This window comes from Anarhichas minor, unplaced genomic scaffold (assembly GCF_050575085.1).
Source record: "Anarhichas minor isolate MPS153535 unplaced genomic scaffold, ASM5057508v1 ptg000136l, whole genome shotgun sequence".
NCBI lineage: Eukaryota > Metazoa > Chordata > Actinopteri > Perciformes > Anarhichadidae > Anarhichas > Anarhichas minor.
Genome location: NW_027466582.1, coordinates 572,214 through 588,277, shown reverse-complemented (window position 1 = coordinate 588,277; position 16,064 = coordinate 572,214). Strand labels below are relative to the sequence as shown.

At 40.3% G+C, this 16,064-nt stretch overlaps 1 protein-coding gene across 6 annotated transcripts in view; it reads right to left on the bottom strand.

Annotated features, from left to right (window-relative positions):
• xrn2 (5'-3' exoribonuclease 2) overlaps window positions 1-11,322 on the bottom strand; it is a 36,246-nt gene extending 24,924 nt beyond the window's left edge. For 5 of the 6 annotated variants that reach the window (XR_012951517.1, XR_012951519.1, XM_076083679.1 and 2 more), the window contains exons 1-16: window positions 11,104-11,322; window positions 10,436-10,563; window positions 9,587-9,698; window positions 9,237-9,348; window positions 8,796-8,854; window positions 8,463-8,552; window positions 8,216-8,288; window positions 7,938-7,988; window positions 7,646-7,803; window positions 7,203-7,277; window positions 6,809-6,942; window positions 5,616-5,673; window positions 5,416-5,523; window positions 5,019-5,063; window positions 2,637-2,768; window positions 2,291-2,335 (exon numbers count right to left, since the gene is read on the bottom strand). Coding sequence is in view for 3 of the 6 variants with exons in the window: in XM_076083679.1 (XP_075939794.1) it covers window positions 2,291-2,335; window positions 2,637-2,768; window positions 5,019-5,063; window positions 5,416-5,523; window positions 5,616-5,673; window positions 6,809-6,942; window positions 7,203-7,277; window positions 7,646-7,803; window positions 7,938-7,988; window positions 8,216-8,288; window positions 8,463-8,552; window positions 8,796-8,854; window positions 9,237-9,348; window positions 9,587-9,698; window positions 10,436-10,563; window positions 11,104-11,178 (1,455 nt within the window). In the remaining 3 variants the exon portion in view is untranslated. The remainder of the gene's footprint in view (window positions 1-2,290; window positions 2,336-2,636; window positions 2,769-5,018; window positions 5,064-5,415; window positions 5,524-5,615; window positions 5,674-6,808; window positions 6,943-7,202; window positions 7,278-7,645; window positions 7,804-7,937; window positions 7,989-8,215; window positions 8,289-8,462; window positions 8,553-8,795; window positions 8,855-9,236; window positions 9,349-9,586; window positions 9,699-10,435; window positions 10,564-11,103) is intronic. The other variant, XR_012951518.1, reaches the window with a different exon arrangement.
• Window positions 11,323-16,064: the final 4,742 nt, after the last annotated feature.

The window sequence follows — 16,064 nt, the reverse complement described above, 5'->3', positions numbered from 1 at the left end:
CTCATACATTAGTTGTTATCAGTGCAACAGCCTCAACACACATGATATCATATCTTATTATGTTTAAATGTCTGCCAGTAGGTTTGATGTCGGGCGTGTCAGACAGTTAATAAATCTATTAATTGTGTTTAAACAGATCAAGCTACGCTAATATTCTAAATATTTCCAACACATACTACGTGTTGTAAAGTCCAAAAGTCAAAGTTTATTAATAGAAAGATAGACGTAAAGATGTCACACGTTCTTACGTAACTAAACATTCTGCTTCAATCCATACTTGTTGGCGTTTAGCATTTCAAAAAGACTCGAGTTTGCTGCACACAAAGCGAAGCAGCGTGTGAATTAACAGCACCATGAATTACATTTATAGAACCACAACAACAACAAAGATCTAAGTGTTACATTACTGATATCAGCGTCATTAACTATCGGTTTAAATTGGATATGAAATAGTTAAATAGTTTGTTGGTTGATGTCTTTTCTTTGAGGGTAAAATGACTCCGCGGTGTGTTTTCTTTAAATCTATATTTCTTTTTTAAACTGTATAAATACACATTTTTGGGGGAAAATTAATCATTCTGATCGGTCACTGGAATATACAAAAAATAAATACAAACCTATCGAAGCATCGTTACTTTAAAGACCGATAACTACCAAAGGAAAGCAGTAAATCCTCACAGCTGAGGAGCCGGAGTCAGTGAATGTTTTGGCAGTTTAAAAAAAAGAAAAAAAAGAAAAAAAAAGAAAAGTGACTCAAATGATTTATGCATTAAATCAGTTAAACATGTTATATTTGGCAGACGTGTGACTGTCCTTTATATGTACAATCTTACTTTGCAATAAACCGCTTCCTATTCTAAATATCGCACTATTGTGACGATGTCTACTATTTAAAATCCACATTTCCTCCACATAGAGAAGAGGCAGAATATTGAAGTATGGATGAATTAATGAGCAGTTTTCAGGAGCCTCTATTGTATTTAACAGCGGCGTCACGTCATAAAAACTACCGGACGATTATAAAATCTTTTTCTCTGAGTGAAAGATGAACTCTCTGCACCGCCGTCTGTTACAATAATAAAACAGCTACTTAGCCTTCCTCTCCCCTGAAGCCTTTGTGCTGCTTTCATTCATGTGCTAATGTATGGCCGCCTGTTGTTGGCCGATTTATATTTAAAGCTGTACGTGGGCAGGAAACCCAACCGCTCCAGAGACGCGTTAAATGGGAACATGACCGTGAACTGAAGCACGATGCAGCGTCCATGTTTAAAACAGACAATACAACCTCCACCGTCTACACTTTATTAGAAGGTGACAGCGTTTCAATATGAATTCAGATTTTCCTAGTTTGCTGCAGCAAAGATCATCTTTAGATCCCTACTGGGTGATAAAGGAGATAACATCACGACTGTAATGATTGTTCTTGTTGTTCTACAATCAGCAGCCAAGAGGCACCTCGAGTGGATCTCAGTCAAACTCTTTCTGATGCGGACGAATAATAAAACACTGGAGAGCAAAGAAGGGCCGATGGTTGTGAAGTCAAAGTGTTCCACGACGCCTCGTATTCAGATTGTAAAGAGAGGAAGTCAGTGCGGTGAAGACGGGGCGAGACTTTAATGGATAGTTTGGATGTTTTGAAGTGTTTGAGGCTCTTATCTATAGTCGCTGTGTTACCTCCAGTAGACACGGCTTGTTTGTGTTATTGTGAATCTGAATTAACTCTTTAAAGTCTGTCAACAACACAAACTCAGTAACAGATGGAGGAGCAGTAGAGCAGCTCCTGTGCTCTGAGAGGTAGAGTCAGTGTTCTATGGATGGAGTCTGGTGTGTTTGTAGAGATCACAGAGAACAGCTTCAGTGTCTGACAGCGAGGTAAAGAGGAGAACACGTTCTAAATACAGCGTTCACTTAAACTGAGAGACTCTTTAAAATACGTCCACAGCAGAACATTACTTTGCTCCCGTGTTGGTTCTCCTCTGTTCTATAAACTCATCTCCTGTAATAGAACCCTGACTGTGGAGGAGAACCTCACACACACACTACTAAACTATCCCTTTAATATATATAATAATATATCCCTAACTATGCCTGATGTATAATGTCCTAATGATCAACACTGAGAACCAGAGGATTATTCTAATCTTCTAATTAAAGTGTGTCCATCTTTATCTTCTTTAATATATGTTGACTTAACTGTTCTCTGCCTGACAAAGTCAGATATGTTTGTATTTAATAAACATACGAGAATCAAACCAACACTCGTCATGTTGTTTATGTGCATGTAACTTACATTGCCACCGTTCTTTATGGAGGCCTTCAGGAACTGAGCAGCATCCTGGATGAAAATAAACACTTCATCATCTCCATGTTGGATAAGAAAATGTCCTCCCTTTCCTGAACTCTGAAGACATCACATCTCTAACATATATTACATGTAGTTTGTACCCTCTTATGTTACTTCTGTATTAGATTCTAGGATTCTATTTCTATAGGAGAGACTACAAACCGATACCTACCTCTATGAGCGAAACAGAATGTTACTATAATAAAACAAAACAATACAAAGTTGTGTTTGACTTTGGGAGATCTGGAACTCCATTTCCCAGACTTCCAGAGCTGCAGAGAAGCCGTCGTACCTTGTTGTGCTGCATCCGCATGTCGAAGGCCTGATGCCGGGCGTTCTGGACGGCCTCGGGTCGGTCTCTCCTCCCCAGAGCCTGAGGGGCAAACTGGCCCGAGGTCAGGTGGGCGGGGCCTCGCTGCTCCGCCTGCGGAAAAAATATTATTATTATTATTATTATTATTATTATAATAATAATAATAATAATAATAATAATAATAAGACGGTTTACTCTGCAGAAGCTATATCACATATCAGATATACTTTAAAACACATTCTAGGAAGCTTTTAACCATTTATCAATTACCATTTAAATTGTAATTTATATAGTTTCATTTCTATGTTTTGGCATTTCTTCCTTTGATTTCTTCTGATTTTTTTTTTTAACAGTACAAATAAAGTTTTAAAGATTATTTTTAAAGTCTTAAAGATGTACGTGTCAAAGTACCAGTACTTTAAAGAGCTGTAACTGAATATAAGTTGATCTTGTGAGTGTTTTAAAGAGGACGAATGTTAAATATCAATCAGTGGTTCCTCTACCTCTTTAGCCCGACACCCCCATATTTGGGGGCTCTCTGGCTCAGAACCCCTCAAAATCATATGCGGAAAATAGCCTGATTATTAGCCAGTAGTGTGGATGCGGCCAGTTTTTTTTCCGGATGAAACAGCAACGTATGGGCAACACCATCAAATAAGTCACTTCTTACACACTCCAAACACAACTATAGGCTACTCATATAAGCATATATAAATCGTGGCATAAAAGCATGAAATCCTGGCCAGAAATCGGCGTTATGAGTACCGCAAATCAATGTTTGCACCCTGATGCTAGCGGCTACCAAGCCATGCAATGCATTTAATAGCATTAGCACACGTGGCCAAACACGTAACTAACTTCGGTTTTCCGATCCGTGTGAACACTGGACAGCTGTGAGTGGTCAAACGTACCTTCGTGCTGCCCTCCGCCAAAAAAAATCGTAGGTATGTGGCCAAGTTTTATGAAAAATGAGGACAATAACGTCGCAGATTTTCCGTTTCAAAGCTGGAGTCATTGTTGCCAACTGCATACTGTTTACTTCCGACCTGTTTCCAGAATAAGAGCGGTCAAGCCAGCTTGGGCGAGTGGTCAGACTTCCTGCGAGCGGAAATTTACGCCCGGGGACACGCGGCACTTCTGGCAACTTTGTTGGTTGAAACTTTTGTCGATCAACACCAAATTCGACAGAGGCCTTCCTGAGACTCTGACGCGTCGAAGGAAGGCTTATTTACTGAAATCGACCGAGGATAGGCTGAGATACAGCCACATACACACACATGAACTGAGAAAATCCTATAGATGACAGCCAAAAACAGGCTCTGATGATGTTATGAATCTCAAAATGATTCCTAGTATCTGTATTTGGATGTATTGAATAATATGAGTGATAAAAAAAGTAAAATATATAGTTATATAGTATATAAAAGTACAATGTAAGAGCTGCAACAGCTGGTTCGAAAATGATGACCTCGCTTGACCGCTCTCTACTAAAGCCTCTTATTCTTCACTTTATTCCACTTTAACCTTTATTCAATAACTACTGATCAGTTGTGCTATGATTTGGGAAAGTTTTAGGGAGCTATCTGCATTATTTCAATAACCTTTTATCAATGAAAGTGCTTTTTTTCCAGGCGAGCCTGATTATTTTCAATTTGAGCTGTGTAATGTCTTAATTTACTATATTAACCAGCAACATATACACAATATTACCCATCTAAACAATCTCACACGTGTTGTGATCTGATTATATCAACAAAAATTATTAAAATCGACCTTGTAGTTACAGAACTATGGTCAGTTTTGTAGGGCTATGCCATTTTCGAGCAGAGACCTACAAATAGGCTCCGAGATTAAGAGGTTTTAAAACTACAAGAGAGCGAAACACAACAGAACAGTTTGTTGCTTCAGTTAACGACGGCATTAAAATGAGAATATTGAATATTAAATGTGGTTTATCAAAGTTACATTTTTTGCTGAACTTATTATAGCATAAATATTTTAAGAATCACACATGACAGATCTGTTTTAAAATTAACTTTTATACAAGATCTCATGTATCCTCTGCGGTACTCCAAAGTACACTCGTTGAGATGAATCTAAAGCTGCTTTATGACCAACGGATGGAAACAAGCAGAGAAAACGATGTGTGGAGAAACCCAACGAGCAACAACGAGAAGACGTGAAAGAAGAACGTGAAAACACTTCAGCTCATATGTGAGAATGTTAAGATGATAAAAGAGGAAAACACACAACGCTGCAGTTTTATATCACTTAATAAAAGTACTTTCATCAGTTAAGATCAGTCAGCTAATGAAACCAACAAGCAGCACGACCGTCTTCCTCATTCTCTGCCTCACTCACCTTCATCCTCTTTCGTTTGTCTTTCATTCTCCTCTTGAAGCCTTCCTAAAGACAGAAAGACAACACGTCGATCACAGAAAGCAGTTCATCCAGATTAGAATAGAAATGTTCACGACTGTGGTGAACCGGTCTCGTTTCAGTCTCTGGAGATCATTTAAACCTCAAGTTTTGGTGCCAAAACGAGCCCAATACTTCACTGTATGTTGAGATCAATCGACAAAACGTTCTTGTCGTCTAAGAACTCAAAATAGTCCAACGTTGGCAAAAGTATGATTTCATTATTGGAGAACAAAGAAACAAGTTGAAGACTAAAGTTTGGTTTCCATCACTCTGAACTGTATACTCTTCTTATGAATACTTTATACTTTATCTGATAATCGAGTTGCAGAAATCTTACGTCGTCCTCTTTGCGTTTCTTGAAGATGTTGTCCTCTGCCACGCCCACCGCCTGCATGATCAGCTCCACCCGCTCCAATTCTACGTAGCCGTTCTCTGTCAGGTAGCCCTGAACACACAGCGCCGGAGCCGCTTTAAAAACACACTTCATCCACCAACCGGACAACACACGACGACACAGAAACGTGTGGCGATACTCACTCCGGTTTTGTGCACGACGTCTTTGTAGATGTTGACCAGTCGATCGATCGCTCCCTCTCTGAGAGACACAAAGAAATATAAATTATACACTGACAACAAATACTGATCTGTGAGGATGTTTAAGGATATTTAGCTGCAGCTCTCAGACACTCTGGAAACAGACTGGAAACAGCTCTATAGTATCCTTGTACGAATAAAATAATGGCGAAAGCAAAGCAGAAGAAGAGTAGAAGTCTGAGCTGGTTAAAGTGAGTTGACGACAGGATTGCAATCACTGTGAATGTGGGGTTACATCCCAGATATCAACCAGGGGAAACATCTGGACCCGTCGGAGAGCTACAGCCAATGAGAGGGCAGGACGCGGTTGAGAGGGCGGGGTCGACTGGAACAGGAACGTCACATTACAGTCATTTAGCAGACGCTTTTATCCAAAGCGACTTACAATTCAGAGTCTATATTCAGAGTATATTCACACAGAGTCTACACCGTAGGCACAACTACGGGAGCAATTTTGGGGTTAAGTGTCTTGCTCAAGGACACATCGACATGCGACTAGCAGAGCCGGAGCCGGGGTTCGAACCGCCGACCCTCTGATTGAAAGACAGCCCTGCCATCCACTTAGCCACAATCGCCCCATCGTCACTGCATATTATAGATGTGTGGAAACCTGAGTTACTTCTTGCGTGAGGACGATTTATCAAAACGTCTTCTTTTTAATCTTCCTCCCACACGGAGGAAGATTAAAACAAAAAGGAAGAGAGGAGGAAACCCAGGAGCACCGCTGAGACCCGAGTTCTGTAAGTTACTGCTTCAAAATAAAAGCTTTGAAATAAAGTAACGGTGAACTTTTATTGTGAAGAACTTGTGTGTTCACCATGAAATATATCCGCTCAAGTGTGGACACACAATATGTGAACACAGCCGGGTGTAACCACGGCCTAAAGACGGACGACATCAGACTGTGAACGTGGTTCTTTTAAGCTTAAAGAAAGCACAAGTCTTGAGAAACTCTGGAACTATCGAGTCTGTAGGCGGAATAGAAACAATCTGTAACTGCACGAGTACATTTCTACGGTCTTGAACAGAGATAACTGCTTTGGGTTTTTAAAAAGGACCAACAGATACAACAGCGCTACCACTTCCTCTAAAACTCAAACAAGCTTTCATTAAAGAACAGCTGGACGGAAGCTCACCTGATCTCTAAGGACGGCAGGTGCGGCAGGAAGTCATTCCCAACAAAGAAGCACATGAAGACCCAGTCGTCGATGCTCCTCTCGAAGTCGAAGGGGAACGGGAGGCTGGCCATCGTCAGCTCTCGGGCCAGGTACTGAGACCCGGAGGGGAGGAAGAATCAGCGTTATCGTTCATTTAGCATTAGCGCGTGTTGCCTTTTTATTCCCCCAACGACCAGTTATTCGATCAGTAAAATGTAAATAATGGACAAATATGTTTAATCTACACTGTGTAGAGTCGTATGAGCAGCATCTAAAATATTCTGTAAGGTGGACATCAACAGACCCTGTGGAGCCACGTTAGGACGATCACTTCTTTAATAAAAAAAGGAAGCAAAGTAGGTGAACATCTCACCTCCCGCAGCACACACAGCCTGATGAATATGAACTCCTGCTCGGACACCGGCATCGAGTCTGCAAACTCATCGTGCTGACGGAGAAAAAAAAAAAAGATGAAGTTTAATTTGTGGCAAATTTCTGGTTAAAGAATTTTTTTTATATATTTAAAACCAGAAAAAGTATCATTGACACAAAAAAACAATTCATGTCAGATTAACAGAAAGCCAGACGTTTGCTAATCAAACTCTCGTGGAAAATTGACCACATAGAAACAAAGTGGAAAATATGAATTTCCCCCTTTAGTTCTGGTATTTAAAGCTACTATGAGGAACTTTAAGTTTGTGTTGGTTCCTGTGGACTAAAGTAATAGTGTCTCTGAGCACCAGAGTAACTTTAAACGACCATAAAAACACTTTCTTTCACAGTGACGTAACCACATTTCCTCCGTTGTAACCTCACCTGTCCCTGCTTCTCTCTCGGCGTCCCCTGACAGTCTTTGATCTCATGACCCGTCTGTCCACAGAGAGCACAGGGTCGAGGTTTGTTGGGTTTGAACTCCTCTCTGATGATGGTGAAGTTTGGCTCGTGGGTGGCCAGACCCAGCATGATCAGATCAGCTGATCAGTCAGACAGAGAAAATGTGTTAAGTCACGACAACAGAGTTAAATAAAACATATTTATTATTTAACTAGTCTTTATTGAACTTATTCTTTATTTCTTTTACACGTTGGACTGAAGTGTAACGGCTTACCATCAGCTCCACACAGGCAGTGGTGTGTGTTGGGGTCGTGGTTCGGTTGAGCTGCAAAAGAGAATCACAAACGTGAGTCAACAAAATATCTGAGACGATTATCAACATAAATAATGTGTGATGTTGATTTGTGTGTTTTTTACTTTTACTCTGTTTATGTCAGAAGCATTTTTCAGACTTTTTTGTGGTGTTTGTTTAGTAACATTTTGTTTATTATCAATCCTTCTACAGTAAATGTTCTTTATAAACTTGAACACACGGATGTGGGTCAGCTGTACCTCTCTGTCTCCTGATGTAGTCCATGATCTTGTGTTCTCCTTCACCGGGAACACTGGCATCAGACAGCAAGACCTGGACAACAAAGAGTTAATGAAGATTAGTGATCGTCGACCGCCAAGAGCTGAAAACTAAAACGTTTTAACGATTTTAACGGTGTTATTTCTTTATTAATCTATCAGTCTGCATGTCTACAAAATGTCCAAAACAAAAAGACGTGTCTGGCTGTATTTTAAAGGTTTTACTCACCGTGATGTTCTTCCATCCCGGATCATTGCTGAGTCGGTCTGCGACGTAGTATCGAAGACACTGAGCCAGGTTGTCCATGAACTCTGTTCCCTGGAGACAAAAGAAGTCAAATGCTGTAATTCTGCTGTAGTATAATATAAATATAAATATATTAACCTATATGTATGCCTGGAAAAAACCCAGAGGAGCATGAACCCTCTTTTACAAATAAACCACGTTTGAATCATAAAAACAAACTAATTAATCCAAATGCAACAATAAACATTACCATAATAAGTAAAAATCTGCGATAAAAGACATTAAAATATCCAGTCATAAGTATAAAAGACTTACTGGAGTGATACAGTTGCTGTCAAATCTCTCTTTAACCTCATCCGGTGGAAGATAACCTCCTGTGGAGGAGTGAACAAGTTAGGTTACATGGAGCACGAAGGGTTAACATTCAAAAGGTTAAATGTGGCGTGTTTCCTTCCTCAGACAAAGTATAAATACTTCAAATACATTAAACATAATATTACTGAATAAAGAGATTCCAAAAGAGACAGAATATGATGATTCTTGTTCAAATTGTGACATCCAACGGGAACAAAAGTAGCACATCAGGTGTGTTTTAAAGCTTTGAGCTGTCCTGGAGGAAAACATCTCTTTACCATCAGAGGGTCGAGTCAACACACACAGTCTCTGGATTTGAAAACATCACACACACACACACACACACAGTCAGTCACACACACACACACACACACACACACACGCGCACACAGTCACACACACCTCTCCCGATGACCTCCTCCCGGATGCGATCCTTCTCCTCCAGCAGCTCCACGCCTTCTTTGGAGGCGCGAAACCGCCGAGAGCGCTGCTGGTTCATCTTGGCCCGCGGAGCCTGGTGGAGTGAAACAGGATGTTATTGTTTACTGGACAACAGCTGAGTTCAGCTTGGTCATCAGAGCTAATTTTCTGCCCACATTAGTCCAAATAACAATACATTATTATGAATAAGAAAGAAGAATTAGAATACGTTCTAGGAGTAAACTTCACAGTAAGCTTTGGACAAACTGACGGACCTTTCAGCCATTTGAAAAACACCTAACTGATAAAATAACTGACTGTACGCTACTCACCACTCCATCGATGGCCATGTAGAGAACTCTCCGGGGTCGCACGATGTTGAACAGACGGTCGATGTACTCGAATATGGCGACCATCATCTCGTCCTCGTTTTTAGGGGCGGCTCTGTGGAGAGCAGGGGAGAAGGGTTTTATTTTTATCACTTAACTATACCGTTCTTATAAGAGTGGGGGTGTCATACCAAACCTCATTTAAAGTGGTTTAAAGTTCCCGCTTAGTACTTCTGTTGTGTGACTATAACTTAAAACTTATTATAAATATGAAGAAATCCCACCGACAAACACTCAGATTTGCATCTTTTACCATCTTAGCTACCCTTTGTTGCAACAATCAAACATCCAGGTTTGATTAAAGGAATAAAATACTTGAATTGAGCTCTTCAAAGTCCCTTAAATCACCCTGAATGCAATCTAGGAGTGAAAACACAGATTTCTTCCCAATATCATTTAATCTGTCGAATCGATTTAATCTGTCAGATTAATCGGGTCACCTTTTGTCTACTTAATGTCCCAAAAGCAAGAAATATATTTAAAGCCCACGGTGACATCTTCACTGCACTTGATTTGTCCGACCAACAGTCCAAAACATTCAATTTACAATATAAATTTGCTAAAGCAAATCTAACACAATCGTCAAAGTATATTTAAAAAGGTTCTCATTTGACTGTTAAATCATCACACGGACAGTTTTCCAGTAAAACGTTGTGCTTTTTTTCATACTAGAGAGAAAAGTGTCAAACCAAACCTTGACTTCAGAAACAAAACAATAAATCACTAAAATAAAACACAAACAGAAAGTGTAATGAGTCTTAAAAGTCCAGACTGAACAGAGAAGGGTCCTACTTGTCCTCTGGATGTGTACACGGGTGAATGATCCCGTTCATGTCCAAGTACAAGTTGTCGAATTCCACCTCGTTGGGGTTCGGCTTGGTCGTATCGACAGGAACACGAACTCCATTACATTCTTTACCCTGTGAAGATAAAAACAAGTCAGGAACAAAACACTTTGTTTAAAAGACAACACAGGTTTTTACCCAGAAAACTTTTTGGCAACACTTCATCCTTCAGTTTATCACACACCTTCAACAACACATCTGGAGACACGTGGTTTTCATTTAAATACATAAATATACAAGTGAAGTACAAGCACAGATTATTTTTGACCGTTCAAGGTTAAATGTAGATTTTATATGGTGCAATATGTTTAAAAAAAAATCTATATTTAGACGTTTTTGTTTCTAGTCGGAAGGAATAAACAACCGCCCCGTTTTGTTTACAATCTCTCCAACAAGTCCACGCACTTCCGGTGTTTTACATTTCGTTATTAACGAACAGAAACCCTCGAAAAATAAAAAAATGTATCGACGACACAACATTAACGGCAGAGAAGACGCATAACCGTCTGTAATCAGTAAATATATATATATGAAATAAGATATCACATGTTAAAATCTTCCCGCGAACGTTGACGCACCATGTCTCAGTTGCTAGCTAACATGCTAACCACTTACCTTCTCCTCAACACAATGCACAATGATTGACGCATATTTTCTGCTAAGCCAACGGAAAAACGCCGGGACTCCCATCTCCGGTAGAATATTTTATCTGTCCGCTTATTAAAAAAATAAATACGTGAACTCTTGAAAAAAACAGTTAAAATAGCAGAATTAATACACGATATTTGTTGTGAATGAAGTCGGCTACGGCTACATGCTGCTGGCCATGGCCGTTGTGTAGTGCTTCCGGTTCATGTTGGCTTTATCCGGGGCATTCCAGAAAAGCAACTGCGCCCACAGCGACCCCAACGACCATAGACGGTACTGCAGCATTCTGAAGTACAGTAGAGTGGTAAAGGAAGTTGAGCTCATTTACTTTTAAGTAAAAGTACTAACACCGCATGTAAAAAAAAATACTTGTAAGTAATGTGAAAGTATTTAAAATGCTACTTAAGTAAAATGTTTGTACATGTATTCATTTCACATAATAACTCTCCCGAATATGAAAATGTATATAAAAATTATATTAAATACAAAATAAATATAATAATAATAGTAATACAAAATCCACACAAACACATTACAAGTAAATACATAAAAAAAAAATATATATATATATATATATATATTTAAAACGCTCAGCAATTAGACATATGAATATGAAAATAGGTAGATGAAAATAAAACACAATAAAAAATGTAGTCACAAAGAACGACAATTGATTGATATCTTAATACTAACGATAATTAAAATTATTAGATTTCCATGTAACAAACCACTGGTGTGTGAGCCTCAGACTCCACGTTTCCTTGTATCTTCAGCAGCCACAGTCTGATGTTACATAATGCTCCTTTAATGGGGCCTCTCTGAACAGATGCCCTCTCGCTTCCCAACCCTGCAGCACCACATTTAAGGTGAATTAGATTTTTTTTACCTCCTCATCTCTCTGCTTCATACAGAGGGGGGAGAGGAGGGAGGAGGGAGAGAGGACCATTAGCCTCCCCCTCTTCAGGCAGGGCGGGTCTGACATCAACACTGCAGTGTTATTACTGCAAAGAGCTGCTGATGGAAAACACTTGGCCTGTTCCAACGGGGCCATTTCCATAAACATTTACGCTGGAGCTGCAGGTAAAAAGGACGAAAGGACAGTTCAGTGTTTGTGGAGGGAAATCTGATGCAAATCACTCTCTCTCTCTCTCTCTCTCTCTCTCTCTCTCTCTCATGAGGTGTTACAGCTCAGGAATGTGAGTCTGCAGAGGATGCAGTTACTGAATTCACGTGTTCTGGTCTTCGGATCGCTGCAGACTCTTTTTAAATAAAGACCTTGTTGTTAGGAAATCAATTTCACCAAAAAAACACACACATCAGCCTCAATGTGTTTAGTTTCAGACCTGAAAGCAGCAAACAGCTGATGGAGACAGAATCTAATCATGCAGCTTTTTCTCAGTTTTCTTTGTGAGCTGATCTTTTTTGATGATTTCCTCCAACATGCAGAAGAAGAGGCAGAGCGCCCTCACCTGGTGGGTTTTCACCAGTATGAAGCTTCACAGCAGCTCTCAGCCTCCTTGTGTCTGTTTGCATTCATCACGTCTGGTGTGAGGGCAACAAAATAAAACAAAATACAATTTGTTGAATGCATTTACATACTTAGTGAAGAAAGCTGATTTAGATACTGACTCCCGAATTATCTGATTTAGAGCACGAAGACAGTTAAAGATAATAAAAACAGCTCACATCTGGATGAATGACTTTAGAGATGTGTCTTCTGCACTCTGAAGAGTTCAAAACTCCTTCTGACAGACTCACACTTCTTTCTTTAGTTTTTATATTCTCTTCAGTGGATTCATGAAAACAACTCAGCAGTAAGACATTCTATCATATGCATATATTTTTTGCTGAGATGCCTTCATGACTTTCTCTTTCTTGTGTTTCCTTTTCTTTTACACAATCTTAAAGTATATTATTGTGATATTTAGGGGAAAGTTATTCTGGACTTCTGTTGATTATTTACATCAAGACAATTATTTCTTGCAAGTTTTTTGAAATGTTACGTTTAAATATGCAAATGAAGGCTTATCTTTTGGTGAATTTAGGATGAATTTCACACAAAGCAGCTCTCGCTTAAGTATTCAAACAACATTTAATCTCATTTAATCTCATTTAATCTGCCATCCAGGAGTTGATTTGTGTGAACGCTCACACACCAGGAGCTTCAGATATGTATCGTCTGATTATTAAGAAGTTTTAGTAAAAGAGCTCGTCCAGGGAGAAAAACAGGATCTCTTCTCCCGTCGTGTCCGTCACATTCAAACTGTACACTGTAGTTTTCATGCTAACAAAGCCGGCGGCTACATGGCCCCTCTGATTAGCTGATCCCTTTAGCCCACACATGAAAAGCTCAGCAGGAACTCGCATGGTATAATGCTGCAATTTGTGTCTCCAAGGTCGGGATGTGTCCTCGGCGACTCGCAGGATGTCTTCACATCTGAGCCTCTTTGAGTCGGTTTCTGCTCATTGTGCCGCAGGAATAAAGACCCGCCGGGGTTCGTCTTTTAAAAAGAATCCTTCCTGTGAAAAGAACACACACAGACTCTCATTTTTTACTTCTCGTCAGCTGAGTTTTTACAAAAGCAATGTGATGTGTCTTTGTGGGAATGTGTTCAGGTGCACCTTGAAGGGGACCGTGTGATTGTTGCCATTTTGTTCTTGTTTGTTTTGGGTGGAAAAATCCTTATTTATCTGATTAGATAAAGAACCACAGCGAAAGTACATAAAAGAAACATGTCCTAGCCAGGCGACGATCTCCGGTTCTGAAGAGTGTGTTAAATGTGTTAAAGCTGCATTCTCTCTAGTGTCCACCAGGGGGCGACTCCTCTGGTTGTATAGAAGTCTATGAGAAAATGACTCTACTTCTCTCTTGATTTATTACCTCAGTAAACATTGTAAACATGAGTTTATGGTCTCAATCTCCAAAAACAAACAAACATCAACCTCATGGTGGCGCTAGAGAAAGTCAACGGATCACTAAAGTCGGTGAGTTTCATCCTCTGGGGAACACGAACTGTCTGCACAACCATTTCATTGATCCATGCAATAGTTGTCGAGATATTTCGCTGGACAAAACACCACCTTTACTGTTTTTTTGTTAATTTTTCAGGCACATTTCATTTGTCCGTCTGTTTGTTTACTCGTGTTTTGTTAAACGGAGTGAAAACAATGCTTGACCTCCATCATGGACGTTGGAGGTCATGTTGACGGAGCAGCAGTCAGTAATAGGATCAGTGGTGAGTCTGCTGATTGAAAAAGGCAGCGGCTCCGATGGTGTGAAACACTCTTGGCAGAGGTAAAGCGCTTTAATTGAGCTAAATTTGTCTCAATGAAGGCGCTCACTTAAAAAGCGAGAGGTGGCTCTGGCAGCGGGCTGGGACGAGGGGTCCTTACCTGCACATTAGAGGGGAAGGCATTTTAATAACAACACCCCCCCTCCTCCCCCGTTAGCGTCTCACTGGAGTGGAACTCAATTATTGCTAATGGAAGTTCACCACACATTTTCAAATGGGAGCCGTCGACTGCTGCAGAGTCTCAGCTACACAAATATTCCTCAATCGCAGATATACCAAATAGTTCCTCTGGTGTTATCTTTCCGTCGGTACTTTAAGTACTGTACTAAAAAGCTAGTGTGAGGAACTTTTATCTGGTCCTGAACCAGTCTCAGTGTAGTCCTGATCCTCTATCAGACCTCCATCAGTAAAGAGACCATCAGAGAGAAGATGGTCTGTTTCTATAGAGTTATTCTTAATGCTCGTCATCGGAGCCACCGGGTCGGATTCTGGTGAAACCAGATGAACTCATGCAGGTTCACCAGAACCTCCTTCAGCTCAGACTCCAGCAGAGACCAGTCCACCATGGACAGACCCAGATCCTCCAGCAGAGACAGGTCCACCGTGGACAGACCCAGATCCTCCAGCAGAGACCGTTCCACCATGGACAGACCCAGATCCTCCAGCAGAGACCGTTCCACCATGGACAGACCCAGATCCTCCAGCAGAGACCGGTCCACCGTGGACAGACCCAGACCCTCCAGCAGAGACCGGTCCACCGTGGACGGACCCAGACCCTCCAGCAGAGACCGGTCCACCGTGGACGGACCCAGATCCGGCTTCACCTGCAGCCTTGGAGGAGGAGAGCTCAGCTCCCGGCAGCAGCAGCGTCTCCTCCTTCTGTAATTTGTAGTATTTTAATTGACATAATCATTACAGAGTGAAATAATAATAAGAGCATAACATCATTATGATGATACTGTTATGAGAACAGCTAACAGTGGCGACACAGACGCAACATGCAAAAATAACTAGTTACAGGATGAAGAGCAGCTTAATGTAAACATTATTAATTTGATTTCTATATTTTTGTCTTTTCCCCGTAAGATCAGAGAGTGTATATACAGGAATCTTTCAGTTTAGAGACACGGACGATAAGCATGAACGTTCCTCTGACACCTTCCTCGTGATAAACATGTTTGCACCTCTGGTGGTAAAGATGTAAGAACAGCGAGGGCGTCTCCTCAGGAGAGCGCTTTAAAGATTACACCTGCCCATACAAGGTCTGTCTTCACTGTGTTGCTAAGAGGGAGCTTTAAGTCATGCTGAAGCTGAATTGTTTTGTTGAGTCACATTTAAGAAAGTGTGATATGAGTTTTACAAATAAAAAAACAGCCACTAATATAACACTACATATTCAAGATGTTCACTGTAAAATCAGAATGCGTAAACCTGGAATGTATTTATTCTGGTATTTTTCTGAATAATGAGAATTCAAATGTTTCCCTCCAAGACTCCACGGACACAAGAGACACGATCTGAATTAAAGCTGCACATGAATGTAAAACTCAGCAGAGATTAAACACAGGAACATTATTATTTTACATTATTATTATAAAAGGAATACAAATAAATTAGATTACAATGAAAATAAAT